Source organism: Aptenodytes patagonicus, chromosome W, assembly GCF_965638725.1.
Source record: "Aptenodytes patagonicus chromosome W, bAptPat1.pri.cur, whole genome shotgun sequence".
NCBI lineage: Eukaryota > Metazoa > Chordata > Aves > Sphenisciformes > Spheniscidae > Aptenodytes > Aptenodytes patagonicus.
In genome coordinates, this window is record NC_134981.1 from 22,727,375 (window position 1) to 22,743,233 (window position 15,859).

The following is a 15,859-nucleotide window of genomic DNA, read 5'->3' on the forward strand; positions in this document are numbered from 1 at the left end:
TGATTTTTAAGTGTGTTAACTATTAGGTATAGTGCTCTTCAGAGAGGTATGAACTGCTAAGAATAGCATAGGGGTTTGCAAATCCAGGTACCAAGGATTCCTTTGTCCGATATTTAAGCCTACAGACCACCGAAGTGCAGATAAGCATGATAGAAGGTCTGGTTAGAATAATTTGCATGACTTCAGTCTTAATCGCTGAAGCTTATACTTGGCTCATTCACTATCATTCACAAAAAGCCTTTAAAATGTTGTGACACTTGGAATTACATGTTTTTTTCTTTTTTTTTTTTAATTATTTTCAGATTGTTCTTGTGCTACTTGAGAGAAACTGCAATCCAAAGACTTAACAGAATCTAAAAATGGTAAGAGTTAGTTGCTTTAGCAAAGAATCAGTAATTTTTTATATAAATACAAACCTCCTTTCCCCATTCCCAACACCCATTTATAAATATGACCCACATAAGACATACTTTTTGAGATTACAGGGATTTGCCATACAATGATTGATGTACTCTGGAAACCTCCATATGTTGGATCTTTGATTTTCATGAGTTTTTTGAATAAAAAACTGAAATCCTTTTTTGTGCAGTAAGGCTTATTTAATTAGCTTATTTAAAAAATGAAAAGTATTTAGCAAAGTATGAAAAATACACATAACACATGTAGGAATACATACAGACAAAGCAATATCCAATAATTTCACCTCCACCTTCCCCCCCCAAAAAGAAGAAATAAATCATTGCATTTAGTAAATGAAACATTTAATGTTATTCTGTCAGGGAAGTAAGAAAAATTAGTTGGCATCTTATTTATTATTTAATAAATTTTCCAGAAGGATAGCCTTTCTTTGTGGTAGGAGTCTGTTCCAGAAAAAAAGGATAGGCCTCAGCCTAACTGAACTTATAAACACTTAGTTGGAATGTATTTATTGAACAGTATTGCAACAGTTATTCATTTCCTTCACTACTAATTATGTGTATATCTTTACTGGTTTGATGGCCCATTTTTCATACTGTGAGCTACTACTGCTGATGAATACCTAATTTTAACAATGAAACATATTATACATCTAAACATTCTCTATATATGGTATTCACCGAGAATGGTTATGTCTCAGTCAGCAGAACAAAGAAAATAATAATTTTTTATGAAAAGGGTATGTAAGGTAAGCAGAATTAGGTAGATTAGATGCTCTGTAGTCATATAACGTTCTTGAAGATGCAACTATTACTGAAGTATGTCTGAATACATATATTGACATAAATGTGATATATTTGGGGTGCTATATCATACTACTTTCATAGTAAAAATCTGCTAATTTCTACAGGGGCAACAGTTTGTTTGAAGTAGCGTTGCATAGGGTGTGCATTAGCACAAAATATTTTCCAAAGTGTGAGGCTCTCAAGGACATAGACTTATAAAGGTGGGGTTAAATTAATTGCATAAATTATAATAAATGTATCAGTGTTTGGAGATTATCCTGGTTTCGGCTGGGATAGAGTTAATTTTCTTCCCAGTAGCTGGTATAGTGCTGTGTTTTGGATTTAGGATGAGAATAATGTTGATAACACACCGATGTTTTAGTTGTTGCTAAGTAGTGCTTACACTAGTCAAGGACTTTTCAGCTTCCCATGCTCTATCAGCTGAGAAGGCTGCAGGTGCACGGGGGGCTGGGAGGGGGCACAGCCAGGACAGCTGACCCAAGCTGGCCAAAGGGATATTCCATACCATGTGACGTCATGGTCAGTACATAAACTGCGGGAAAGCTGGCAAGGGGGACTGCTGATCGGGGGCTGGCTGGGCATCGGTCGGCAGGTGGTGAGCAATTGCATTGTGCATCACTTGCTTTGTATATTATTATTATTATTATTATTATTATTATTATTATTTTATTCTATTTCAATTATTAAACTGTTTTTATCTCAACCCACGAGTTTTTCTCACTTCTACTCTTCCAATTCTCTTCCTCATCCCACTGGGGTGGGGGGGAGTGAGCGAGCAGCTGTGTGGTGCTTAGTTGCCGACTGAGGTTAAACCACGAGAGTCCTTTTTGGCGCCCAACGTGGGGCACGAAGGGTTTGAGATAGTAACAGATTAACCAGAGAGCATTAAGGAATTTATATCTGTTAACAGTTGCAGGTCACAATGTTGGTTTCTCTGTTCTCGATATTGGTTTGTCTAATCTGCATCATGCTCTTTTTTTTTGCTGTACATGTTAGAGATTGGTGTTGGGTTTTGCAGTTTGCTGTGGTCTGCAGTGATTAGTGATGTTTTGCCTGGTAGGTTTGTTATTAAAACACTGGCCTGGAGCTTAATCTGGTATTTCAGCTTTGTACTGAAGCCATTACTGTACTTCGGGTACCACTTTTTGGAGACAATTAGCAATTATAGTTCTTCCTCTGAGAGTTTTTTTACGGAGGAAATACAAAATGGCAGCGTCGCTACCTTCTTCTATGATGTTTCCTCCTTCATTACAGTAACTTTTCAGTATTTTGAACATCCTTGGGTAGTTAAGATACTTGTATTGGTACTTCTTTGGAATATTGTTTCGGTTTTGTCTAAGGTTAATAAGCAATTTAAGAATATCATCCAGAGATCTGCCCCAAGGCTGGATAGTTATGAGTGGCAGGGTGTGTGGGATAGGATGGGCAAGTACCTAGGCCAATGGGCACCCCCAGTGTTTTGGAACTTCACCCCTGAGCAAGTGCAGAATCCTGAAAAGTTAGTAGAATATTTGGACAAAGTATGCTGTCACCCTGGCAACTCCAGAGAGATGCAGCTCATTGCAACGTGCTGGGGCCTGGCCCATGCCTACCGAGCCCTGTTCAACACCATTCAGTACCCTCAAAGGGAAGAGAAGGTCTCTGGAACTGACGATAAAATGACAGGCCCTGCGGCCACTCCAACCCCGGTGACAGGCACTGCGGCCACTCCGACCCCGGTGACACGCCCTGTGGCTGAGCCAAAGAACCAACCCATGCTGGTATCAGTCGCCCCCATATGTCGGAGTTTACCTTGTCCGGTGTCGACGGCGGAGCGGGAGTGCGAATCCGGAGTAATGATGGATCTCAATATGAGTATGGTCATTCTCCTTTATTCATACTTACAACAAGGCTTATATAGTTATCTACTATAGGCACGCGCTTCATAACAACCTATGATTGGCTAACTACAGCTATACACGCGCTACCTGCAGCTTGCAGATAGGTTATAGCCTTGTGTTCACGCGCATCTATGCTCTAGCAGATTGGCCCGTTCTTTCTGATCATGCGAAATGCCTTCATGGTCTTTATCTTGTTTTTCTCCTTCCAGCTGCACATTCCTTTCTCCGTTGTTTTCTGCTTAAGTGCCTTGTTATGCCGGGTGGTACAGTGTTTGCTCATTAAAATCAAACTCAGGAATGTCCGTTAGTGAGATTCCCATCCCCACACCCATACACAAGAAGAAATACTGGAAGTGGAAGTCGGCTCGTTTACTAAGGAAGGAAGAAGCTGCTTCTAAAAGGGAGCCAGAGGAAGAAGTGTACGAGGCAAACTACCCTGGAGAAGGGCCATCACGAGAACAGGAGGAGGAGAGCCGGCCGCTGATTAGGGAGGAAGAAGAGGAAGAACTCATAAACGAGGCAGTGACCACCCGATCTCTATCCCTGAGTGAGCTGCGAGATATACGAAAAGATTTCAGCCGTCGTCCAGGCGAGCATATTGTCACCTGGCTGCTTCAATGCTGGGATAATGGAGCCAGTAGCCTGGAAGTAGAGGGTAGGGAAGCCAAGCAGCTGGGATCCCTTTCTAGGGAAGGGGGCACTGACAGAGTGATTGGAAAAGGGACACGAGTCCTCAGCCTTTGGAGGCGACTCTTGTCAAGCGTGAAGGAAAGGTATCCCTTCAAGGAAGATGTCATATGTCGCCCAAGGAAGTGGACCACCATGGAGAAGGGTATCCAGTACCTGAGAGAATTAGCTGTGCTGGAGGTGATTTATGATGACCTGAGCAATGAACAGCTATCCAAAGATCCAGATGAAGTCAAGTGCACACGACCCATGTGGCGGAAGTTTATAAGGAGCTCACCATCGTCATACGCCAATTCATTGGCAGTGATGACCTGGAAAGATGGAGAGGAACAAACGGTGGATGAATTGGCTGGTCAACTCCGGCAATACGAGGAAAGTCTTTCTTCCTCCCTCGTCTCGGCTGTGGAGAAACTGTCCCGGGAGGTCCAGCAACTCAGAGAGGATAGGTCCTACTCCCCACCTGTACGGACCAATATCTCGGCTATTAGGAGTCAGCGTTCTTTTGCTCGAGAGAGGAGGTAAAGGGTACACACCACGGGGCACCCTATGGTTTTACCTGTGTGACCACGGAGAGGACATGAGGAAGTGGGATGGAAAACCTACTGCAGCCCTAGGGGCACGGGTCCGTGAGTTGCAAGGGAAAACAATCACAAAAGGGGGTTCTTCCAGGAAAATTGCTGCTCCAGTTTCCAGCGGGCAGTTCCCCAGACAGAGTAGAAGGGCTGATCTCACTTCTGATCTTAATGAAGAGACTTCTGACTCGTATTTACAAGAAGTGAGTAATGAATACTATGACAAGGACGAGAGTGGCCCTGCCTCCAGCCAGGGGGAGGAAAGGGACAACCGGGTTTACTGGACTGTGTGGATTCGGTGGCCTGGCACATCAGACCCACAGAAGTATAAGGCTCTAGTAGACACCGGTGCACAGTGTACCCTAATGCCATCAAGCTATATAGGGGCAGAACCCATCTGTATTTCTGGGGTGACGGGGGGATCCCAACAGCTAACTGTATTGGAAGCCGAAGTGAGCCTAACTGGGAATGGGTGGCAGAAGCACCCCATTGTGACTGGCCCAGAGGCTCCATGCATCCTTGGCATAGACTACCTCAGGAGAGGGTATTTCAAGGACCCAAAAGGGTACCGGTGGGCTTTTGGTATAGTTGCCTTGGAGACGGAGGAAATTAAACAGCTGTCCACCTTGCCTGGTCTCTCGGAGGACCCTTCTGTTGTGGGGTTGCTGAAGGTCGAAGACCAACAAGTGCCCATCGCTACCACCACGGTGCACCGGCGGCAATACTGCATGAACCGAGACTCCTTGATTCCCATTCATGAGCTGATTCGTCGACTGGAGAGCCAAGGAGTGATCAGCAAGACCCGCTCACCCTTTAACAGTCCCATATGGCCAGTGCAAAAGTCTAATGGAGAGTGGAGACTAACAGTGGACTATCGTGGCCTGAACAAAGTCACGCCGCCGCTGAGTGCTGCTGTGCCGGACATGCTAGAACTTCAATACGAACTGGAGTCAAAGGCAGCCAAGTGGTATGCCACAACTGATATCGCTAATGCATTTTTCTCAATCCCTTTGGCAGCGGAGTGCAGGCCACAGTTTGCTTTCACTTGGAGGGGCGTCCAGTACACCTGGAACCGACTGCCCCAGGGGTGGAAACACAGCCCCACCATTTGCCATGGACTGATCCAGACTGCGCTGGAGCAGGGTGGAGCTCCAGAACACCTGCAATACATTGATGACATCATTGTGTGGGGCAACAAAGCAGGAGAAGTTTTTGAGAAAGGGAAGGAAATAGTCCAAATCCTGCTGAAGGCCGGTTTTGCCATAAAACAAAGTAAGGTCAAGGGACCTGCACAGGAGATCCAATTTTTAGGAATAAAATGGCAAGATGGACGTCGTCAGATCCCAATGGATGTGATCAACAAAATAACAGCCATGTCTCCACCAACTAGCAAAAAGGAAACACAAGCTTTCTTAGGCGTCGTGGGTTTTTGGAGAATGCACATTCCAAATTACTGTCTGATCGTAAGCCCTCTCTATCAAGTGACCCAAAAGAAGAACGATTTCAAATGGGGCCCTGAGCAACGACAAGCCTTTGAACAAATTAAACGGGAGATAGTTCATGCAGTAGCCCTTGGGCCAGTCCATCCAGAGCAAGATGTAAAAAATGTGCTCTACACCGCAGCCGAGGGGAATGGCCCTACCTGGAGCCTCTGGCAGAAAGCACCAGGGGAGACTCGAGGTCGACCCCTAGGGTTTTGGAGTCGGGGATACAGAGGATCCGAGGCCTGCTATACTCCAACTGAAAAAGAGATATTAGCAGCATATGAAGGGGTTCGAGCTGCTTCGGAAGTGATCGGCACTGAAGCACAGCTCCTCCTGGCACCCCGACTGCCGGTGCTAGGCTGGATGTTCAGAGGGAGGGTCCCCTGTACACATCATGCAACTGATGCTACGTGGAGTAAGTGGGTCGCACTAATCACACACCGGGCTCGAATAGGAAGTCCCAGTCGCCCAGGTATCCTGGAAGTGATCATGGATTGGCCAGAAGGCAAAGATTTTGGAATATCGCCAGAGGAGGAGGTGACGCGTGCTGAGGAGGCCCCAATGTATAATGAACTGCCAGAAAATGAGAAGCAATATGCCCTGTTCACTGATGGGTCCTGTCGTCTTGTGGGAAAGCATCGGAGGTGGAAAGCTGCTGTATGGAGTCCTATGCGACAAGTTGTAGAAACTGCTGAAGGAGAAGGTGAATCGAGCCAATTTGCAGAAGTAAAGGCCATCCAGCTGGCTTTAGACATTGCTGACCGAGAGAAGTGGCCAGTGATCTATCTCTGTACTGATTCATGGATGGTGGCAAATGCCCTGTGGGGGTGGTTGCAGCAATGGAAGCAGAGCAACTGGCAGTGCAGAGGCAAACCCATCTGGGCTGCCGCACTGTGGCAAGATATTGCTGCCTGGGTAGAGAACCTGGTTGTAAAAGTCTGTCATGTAGATGCTCACGTACCCAAGAGTCGGGCCACTGAAGAACATCAAGACAATCAGCAGGTGGATCAGGCTGCTAATACAGAAGTGGCTCAGGTGGATCTGGACGGGCAACGTAAGGGTGAATTATTTCTAGCTCGGTGGGCCCATGACACCTCAGGTCACCAAGGAAGAGATGCAACATACAGATGGGCTCGTGATCGAGGGGTGGACTTGACCATGGACACTATTGCGCAGGTTATCCATGAATGTGAAACATGCGCTGCAATCAAGCAAGCCAAGCGGTTAAAGCCCCTCTGGTATGGAGGACGATGGCTGAAATATAAATATGGGGAGGCCTGGCAGATCGATTATATCACACTCCCACAAACCCGCCAAGGCAAGCGCCACGTGCTTACAATGGTGGAGGCAACCACCGGATGGCTGGAAACATATCCCGTGCCCCATGCCACTGCCCGGAACACTATCCTGGGCCTTGAGAAGCAAGTCCTATGGCGACATGGCACCCCAGAAAGAATTGAGTCAGACAACGGGACTCATTTCTGAAACAACCTCATAGACACCTGGGCCAAAGAGCATGGCATTGAGTGGGTGTATCACATCCCCTATCATGCACCAGCCTCTGGGAAAATTGAACGATACAATGGACTGTTAAAGACTACACTGAGAGCAATGGGTGGTGGGACGTTCAAACATTGGGATACGCATTTAGCAAAGATCACCTGGTTAGTCAACACTCGGGGATCTGCCAATCGAAGCTGGCCCTGCCCAGTCAGAACATCTGCGTACTGTAGATGGGAATAAAGTCCCTGTATTGCACATAGAAAATACGCTGGGGAAGACAGCGTGGGTTATTCCTGCCTTGGGCAAAGGCAAACCCATCCGTGGCATTGCTTTTGCTCAAGGACCTGGGTGCACTTGGTGGATAATGCGGGAGCATGGGGTAGTCCGATGTGTACCTCAAGGGGATTTGATTTTGGGTGAGAATAGCCAATGACCTGAATTATGTGATGTTAAGTGCTACATAATATTATATGCCATACTAATGTTATTACAATAAGAATCACCCAGACTAATGAAGAATGAACTTCAGTGAAACCAAGCAAAGCACAGTGATGATGGTACCAGAACTGACTTCAACATGAAACAATCCAACACCGCATACCATCTCCATCTTTCCTGCCCTGAAGGACTGTTATGACAGATGGAGCCTGAAGTCATGGTCTAAATGAACTCAACGAATATTTTAAAGGGATGGCCCACAGACTAAGGGAATGATATCTGTGTGTATATATATTAAAAAACCAGCAAAAGGGGTGGTGATTAATGGGAATGTATTGGAAAGTGTGGGACCTGGCCATGGAGTAGATTATGTAGAATAAGGGGAGGATACTGTCCTGGTTTCGGCAGGGATAGAGTTAATTTCCTTCCTAGTAGCTGGTACAGTGCTGTGTTTTGGATTTAGGATGAGAATAATGTTGATAACACACCGATGTTTTAGTTGTTGCTAAGTCGTGCTTACACTAGTCAAGGGCTTTTCAGCTTCCCATGCTCTACCAACTGAGAAGGCTGGAGGTGCACAAGAAGCTGGGAGGGGGCACAGCCAGGACAGCTGACCCAAGCTGGCCAAAGGGATATTCCATACCATGTGACGTCATGCTCAGTACATAAACTGGGGAAAGCTGGCCGGGGGGGCCGCTGCTTGGGGACTGGCTGGGCATCGTTCGGTGGGTGGTTAGCAATTGCATTGTGCATCGCTTTCTTTGTATATTATTATTATTATTTTATTCTGTTTCTATTATTAAACTGTTTTTTCTCAACCCACGAGTTTTCTCACTTCTACTCTTCCAATTCTCTCCCCCATCCCACCGGGGTGGGGGGGAGTGAACGAGTGGCTGTGTGGTGCTCAGTTGCTGACTGAGGTTAAACCACGACAGAGGTATTTTGACTTGGGGGAGGGGGATGAAGCAAAGAATGTTTTAAATAAAAAAATATGTAATCTGTTATATAGCTTTTTTTCTTTTTTGCTCCTTGTTTTATAGCATTCCTATCTGCAAAAATAAACTTGCAAATTCTGGAGTTTTAGTCAGTTTTGGAATCTACTTTTACGATAATGCTTTGCTCACCTATATATAAAGGAATAGTTGGGGGTGGGGAATTAAAAGGGAAACGATTCACTTAAATTTTCTATTCTGATTTTCTGTTTCTGATTTTCTATTCACTGTGAATAGAAATCTTGTAAAAATATATTCTGTTCACACAACTGTGGAATATTGGATAAGGAAACTTTTCCTACCAGCACCAAAGTGACCATGAGCCCACATTTTGAGATGGTATGCAGGCTGTGATGTGCTTTATATGACAATCTATGGAATTAAATAGTATTTCAGGTTTTGTTAGGCATAAAATAGACATTGATTTTTACCAGCAGATGGTTCTTAGATTGAAAGTCTGATCAACAATCACAAAAAAAGTGGAATTAGAGATTTTCACAACAAATAGAAAACTTTTCAAAAACAGCAAAATGAAATTTTAATTTATGTTACACTGCAGAACTAACAATCGGAAAAATAAATAAATGGGTAATTACATTTGATTTTCTGCATTTGCATGGTTTTAAGTCGTATTTTATGTTCTGGCCTGGAGGCTGGCTTTACAAAAGCAAGGTTCCTGTAGCAGTCAGTGAAATTAGTTTTGTAAATTATCCAAATGTGATTGTTGATCAGAATTTCAATCTAAGAAAGACTAGTTGTTGCCCCAGTTTACAGGGTTGCTTAAAATATGAGACTTGGCAGACTCTCTTCCCCTACCACCATTTTTGGCACAATAATACTAAATATAATGAAGTCAGACCACTGACATACGTTCTTTGCAGTAGTGGACACGCTTGTCTTTGGCATAGTTCTTGTATTTATTCCAAGTGTCTCCTTCACCATTCTAATTTGCAGGGAAAATTCTTCTTTGTATATTTAAGTAATCAACACTTTCTACACTGAAATACATAATTGTCAATGTTTTTACTTTTTTAAAATATAACTACATATGTAAAGGTTGTATTCTGTTTTCACTGGTCATTGAGAATTTAGCTGTTACATTTCACCAGGCTGAACTAAACTTTATAAAGGGAAAAATATCAAACTATTTCCTTTGCTAAACTGAAGGTACATTAATTATTTAGTTACACTTACAGTAAAATTAAAAGTGACTAGAATAAGCTTGTTGAATGAGAACAAATTAATACTTGGTTTAACTCCACTGATTTAACTTCTCAGTTTCTTAATGTTTTTATTCCATAAAGTATTTCTTAAACTCCTTACAAGTAAAAACAAGCACCGTAGAAGGTTAGTTTTCAATGCTGCTTCTCTTTTTCCTAGACTTAGAATTATGATTTGCTCATACGTGGTTAATAAATCTTTCTTGGAGCTGTATAATATTAACATAATCAATAATTTAAAGACAAATAAAAAGGCAAAAGAGTGTACTTTGTATTGTTCTGACAATTTTAACTCATGGATATTTTGAGCCATCTTACACAAGAACATCTGACATTTAAGGATCTGTCCTTAATTGTGTAAAATTTATTTGCTTACAAAGTGACCCCTGAAGAAAGAAGGAACCTTTTATATTTCTTTGCAATCTATAAAGTCCTGAGATTATTATTTTTTTTTTTTAATTTAAAATGTTAGAATTTCAGTATACCACCTTCCTGGAAAGTGCTCTATGTCATAATGTCCAAAGTTTTCTGTGACCTCCAAGAAGACTTTTAGCAAAACCAGGAAAGACTTTTTTTTTAAGGTAAACACTTTGTGAACTGTATAAAAGGCCTGTTTGATTTCTTTCTTTAAAAACAAACCGATCTGTTTGTTTTCTTTTAAAGCACTCCAGTGTGTCCTTTTCCCCCTGTTCCCATTGCAGTTCATTTCTGGACTTCAAATTTAATACTGAGAGTTTGCAGTGCAGGTGCTAGGGAATTTAAATGGCAGGTTTATCACTAACTAATAAAAGCATGTATTAGTAAACAGATACATCCCTTATAATTTAATTTTGACCTACCTGAAAATAAAGAAAAAAATATTCTAGAGCAGCTCATTATTTTACTTCTGACTTACCATGATTAGATGGCTTTCTTCTAAAGCACTAGTGGAATCTCAGAGGCTAGGTATTGCACAGTATAGCTACATTATCCCAAAGCAAAAGACCCTAAAGGGAGGTCATTCGGGTTGAACATTTCCTGTAGTGTGTCCTTGACTGAACTGGATCAGTTATGAAGTTATTTTATCATTTGCATTCTCTGCATTTTATAATCTTACTTGGAAAAAAAAGAGAAAAATGGGATGGTGGCCTCTTGGAGAGAAAGACAATTGGGGGAAAGCTTTTTTTTCATTAAGTCAGAGAAAGAAATGGCAACCTACATTTGGATAAGGGGAAAAAAAATCATCATCCCATTTCTTTTTTGCAGTTCATAAGGAAATGTATAACATCATTTAAGTTAATTGAAGATATGTATATGAGAAAGCTTATATTTAAGATTTCATCCCAACTTACCCATTTAAGAACCTATTTCCAGTGGGTTATCTGCAGATACTTTTACACATTCTGTAATTTTCTGTGTCTATAAAATGACTTCATTTTAGTTGGAACAACTGTTCATAGCTTTAGGATAATCTATGGAAACTGGAGCCTGGGATTGGTCTGACAGAGGCAAACATTGTTATGTACCTTTTATATGCTCTGAAGAATAAGAAGAATGCGATACTAGGATGAGGCATTAAGTCTAACCTAATACTAGATAAACACCGGACAAATGTAACTCCTGGTTCTGGCATGAGAAAACTTATACTACTTTGTTGATTATTACTGAGTCTGAAACTGGAATTGAATTCTACTTTATGGTAGTTCAGAACTGCATAGGAGCTTTAGGAATATATCAGATCCTTTTCTGTTTATATGTAGCCATGGGCAGAATTTGGTCAAGAGAAGTTACTGAGAGATATGACAGTTAAGCAGTTTTGGCCATCTGAATGTGTGTATTGTGCTTTTTTAGTGTGCTTATGTATTGTACATGAAGAATACATTTGATGCAATTTGTCCTACAATACTTGATTACTGAAAACAGGGAGAATTAAGGCCTTCCCAACTTACAAAATAAATAAGCAAAAATAAAAGCTCACTTTTTGCAATACTTTTCCTAATCCAGCTGTTCAATTGTATAGAAAAAGCACCTTTACTTGATTATGGCTAGAACAATTTGAAGTAGAGTTTAAAAAAAAGTAATTGTCCAAAGCAGATACTGTGGGTATTTCTGTGGTAGAATTCATATGCACATTTAAAAGTAAAGTAGCTATATATATGGGAGTCTACACAGTCACAAACATGCACATTCCAGATGCTAACATTTTACAGTTGTGCACCAGCATACTGTATCTGAACAGGACAGTGTTGACACATGGAATTGGAGATTTAAATAATACTTTGCCTTTTTCCAGGACAAATCTTTATTGAACCTTTTTCACAAAGGCTGAAATCTTGAAAAATCAGAAATAAGAGTTCATATACAACTTGTAATAATACAGCAAGTGGCTGTGTGGTGCTCAGTTGCCGACTGAGGTTAAACCATGACAACAGTCATGACACTGCTTTTCAAGTGTTGGGAGCAAAAGCTTTCACCGATAAACAAATTTTTTGCATCATACTACTGCTGCCCCACACCTGAGCTCTGAGCATTGTGTGTATGCCTAAAGAAAGAGAGACTACACCTAACAGTCCTAGAACAACCTCATAAAAATAATTCAGTTAGTATCATTGACTGGGACAGGATATTTTAATAAAATATTTTTAAATGTTTGTATTTTCCTTTTATTTCAAAGATTTTTTCACTCTGATGCTTCATTAAACCATATTGGTTGAAGATGCAATCTGTAAAGGTGCAAAAATGTTCTTTTCAAATGTTTTATGTGGAATGATACTATGAATCATTGTTTGAATATTACATGAAATTCAATTTAGGCTTCTGATCTGGCAAATTCACTGTAGCACTACTGAATGAATCCCTATGTAGATGTTCCTGTGTGGGTTGCTGATGTTTCCTTCTGTAAATACTGCATTAAAAAACACCTTCAAAATATGTAACATTTTTTTCATCCTGCAAGAAGAGATGTTTCTGGATTAATTTTGTTAACTGTAACCTTCTTGTCTGTCTACTTGCATAGCACACCTTTGTGGGATATATGTTAAAAAAAGTTCAAAGAAATTTGTATATTCTCACTGAAGGTAGTATAAGCCTTGGCTTAATATGCACATTATCAGAAAGAATTCTTAAATTCTTAAAACGTTGATGTTTAGAAAGCACACATTGCCATCATACAGCTACTCAAGATTAAGTTAGAGGAACAAATCTTTCTTTATTTTGACAAGAATATATCTGTGACAAATCTTCCAACATTAAAGGGTACAAGTAAATAACTCTATTACTGCTGGCAGAAAAAATCCTCTGGAAATATTGGTAAATTTTCTTACCCTTCATTTCTCAGCTAAGTAATTAAATAAAGCAACAAGAACAGAAACAAAATAATACTTGCTAGGCAAAGTTATTTTCCTTTATGTCACCTGATTAGATAAATTCCAGAATCCATAAGTATTTTATTATTTACAACATACATAATATATATGATACCATTTAGATTGTGCTTTTATATTTTGAATAACAGTAAAGCAGTATGCATTAAATGATGGTAGATGATGGTAATATGGTGACTGTGCAGGTAAATGTGCCATAATGCTTTCAAGCACCCGTTACAGTATCATCAGCTGTGGCCATTACATCTCTTTTAATGTGGTAAGTACTGGCTGTGGTTCCGTCTCTCATTTCCAAGAGTACCACTGGGGCTTTTAATACTTGCCTGAAATATGCTGATTGGGCAAGAGGTTGGTATCCCACGAGGGGTAAGACTAACTGCTGGGCTCTGCAGGAAAGTAGTCATCAGAGGCAGTGTGCTTGCTGCCACTTGGAGAACATAATCAGTGTGGATTTCTAGTCATCTTTGGTATGTGTGAGAAATTTAAACAAAATTAAAAAAAAACCCACAAAAGTTTTAATCAAAAACAGTGTATTAATTCTTCTGTAAGTTACAATATTCAGGCTATTAATTTAGAAAATTTATAGGAAATAAAACAGAAAAAAATGAAACATACTTTGGGATTTAGCTTGGTGTATGTTTTGTATACCCCAAGATTGGAAGTAGGGAACTGGGAGAGCATACAGGAGAAGTGTTAGTCTGGGTTTTCTCTGTTCTTACTCTTTGGGATTTCACTACTGGCCACTGTTCTTGCCGGTCTTTCCCTTAGGAACAAAACTTAATGGAGTGAGGATACTGAGCTAAATAGACTTTTGGTCAGCCTATGGCTACTCTGACAGTGCTTTTTCTTCCTCCTCTGTTGCACCCAGTAATTTGTCAGTCTTGAGTATGAAACTACCTAAGAACTTGAGCATGCAGCCTTTGGTCCTGAATTTTGCTGCCATACTCTGTGTTCACCTAACTTTGTAACAAGAGACTTGGTTCTGCATCTGCTTCTGCAGTTATCATTAAGTGTAAATACAAACAGTTACTAATTAAACATTTCATTACCTGATTGTGCTTGAAGAGTGAACGATGAACTCACAAGTAATTGACTGAAAACTTAAATATTGTTTTAATACTCAGGCCTGTTATAATTGTTTTTCTGTATGTGTATGTTAATATCTTAAGTAAAATAAGAAAAGCTGCCATTGTAGTACACAGGCAAACAAAACTAAGACAAAAAGGTGTTGGGTTGCACTGGTTTTTGAGTTTGGCTTATTTGTATTTTGATTTTTGTAATGTTTTATAGTTTCAGAGTCCATACACTGAAATTCATTGGTGGAATAAAGTAGTTCACAGTTGTTTGCATTAGACAGTTGGCTGCATTAGACAAAGTATTGCCAGCAGGTCGAAAGACGTGATCCTTCCCCTTTATTCAGCACTGGTGAGGCCACACCTGGAGTACTGTGTCCAGTTCTGGGCTCCCCAGTACAAGAGAGACATGGACATACTGGAGAGAGTCCAGCAAAGGGCCACAAAGATGATTAAGGGACTGGAGCACCTCACATATGAGGAAAGGCTGAGAGAGCTGGGACTGTTTAGCCTAGAGAAGAGAAGGCTCAGGGGGCATCTCATCAATGTGTACAAATGCCTGAAGGGTGGGTGCAAAGAAGAGGTAGCCAGGCTCTTTTCAGTGGTGTCTGATGACAGGACCAGAGGCAATGGGCACAAACTGAAACACAGGAGGTTCTGTCTGAACATCAGGAAATCCTTTTTCACTGTGAGGGTGACTGAGCACTGGAACAGGTTGCCCAGGGAGGTTGTGTAGTCTCCCTCCTTGGAGATATTAAAAAGCTGTCTGGACACGGTCCTGGGCAACCGGCTATAGGTGGCCCTGCTTGAGCAGAGGGTTTTGTCAAGATGACCTCCAGAGCTCCCTTCCAACCTCATCTATTCTGATTCTGTGATTCTGTTTTATTGGTTAATGGAACTTTTCATATAATATACATTTCTATCTTCTTATTATTTTGGAAAATATTTGCAATTCTTTTTCTTCCAAGGAGTGTGATACTCTAGTAATGGGTATCTTTGTTAAATTCATGAATTCAGTCAGAAGTTGGTTGAGCATTTATGACAGTGTTCACAATGTACCACTTGATTTCTTTTTCTTCATATGCATGTTAAGTATTAACAATGCTTTGCAATGGTTTTTGCATGCTTAATGTAGAAAATGAGCAGCTTGAGACCACTTGTAGCACATGAGCTATATTCATTCTGACCAGTACAGAAAAATGCAAATTGATCTCTGCCAGAAAATTGCATTACACTCAGGTGGTGTGGGGAGGGAGGATTTCTCTCCAGGGAAGAACAAAGTGTTATCTATAACTAGCCTCATTCAGTCATGTATGCCAGAAGACAACTGAAGTTTCTGTTGAGAAGTTATTACCAGCTGAAGAATTTGGAAGGAATGTGCTGACTATACTCAAGCTAGATTAGGTTGTGTATTTGCCCTCCTCA

At 41.2% G+C, this 15,859-nt stretch overlaps 1 protein-coding gene across 1 annotated transcript in view; it reads left to right on the forward strand.

Moving 5' to 3' along the window:
- Positions 1-15,859, forward strand: part of LOC143172267 (neuronal regeneration-related protein-like) — a 42,072-nt gene that overhangs the window by 1,158 nt on the left and 25,055 nt on the right. The window contains exon 2 of the mRNA XM_076361489.1: positions 303-362. Coding sequence (XP_076217604.1) covers positions 360-362 — 3 coding nt within the window. The 5' untranslated portion in view covers positions 303-359. The remainder of the gene's footprint in view (positions 1-302; positions 363-15,859) is intronic.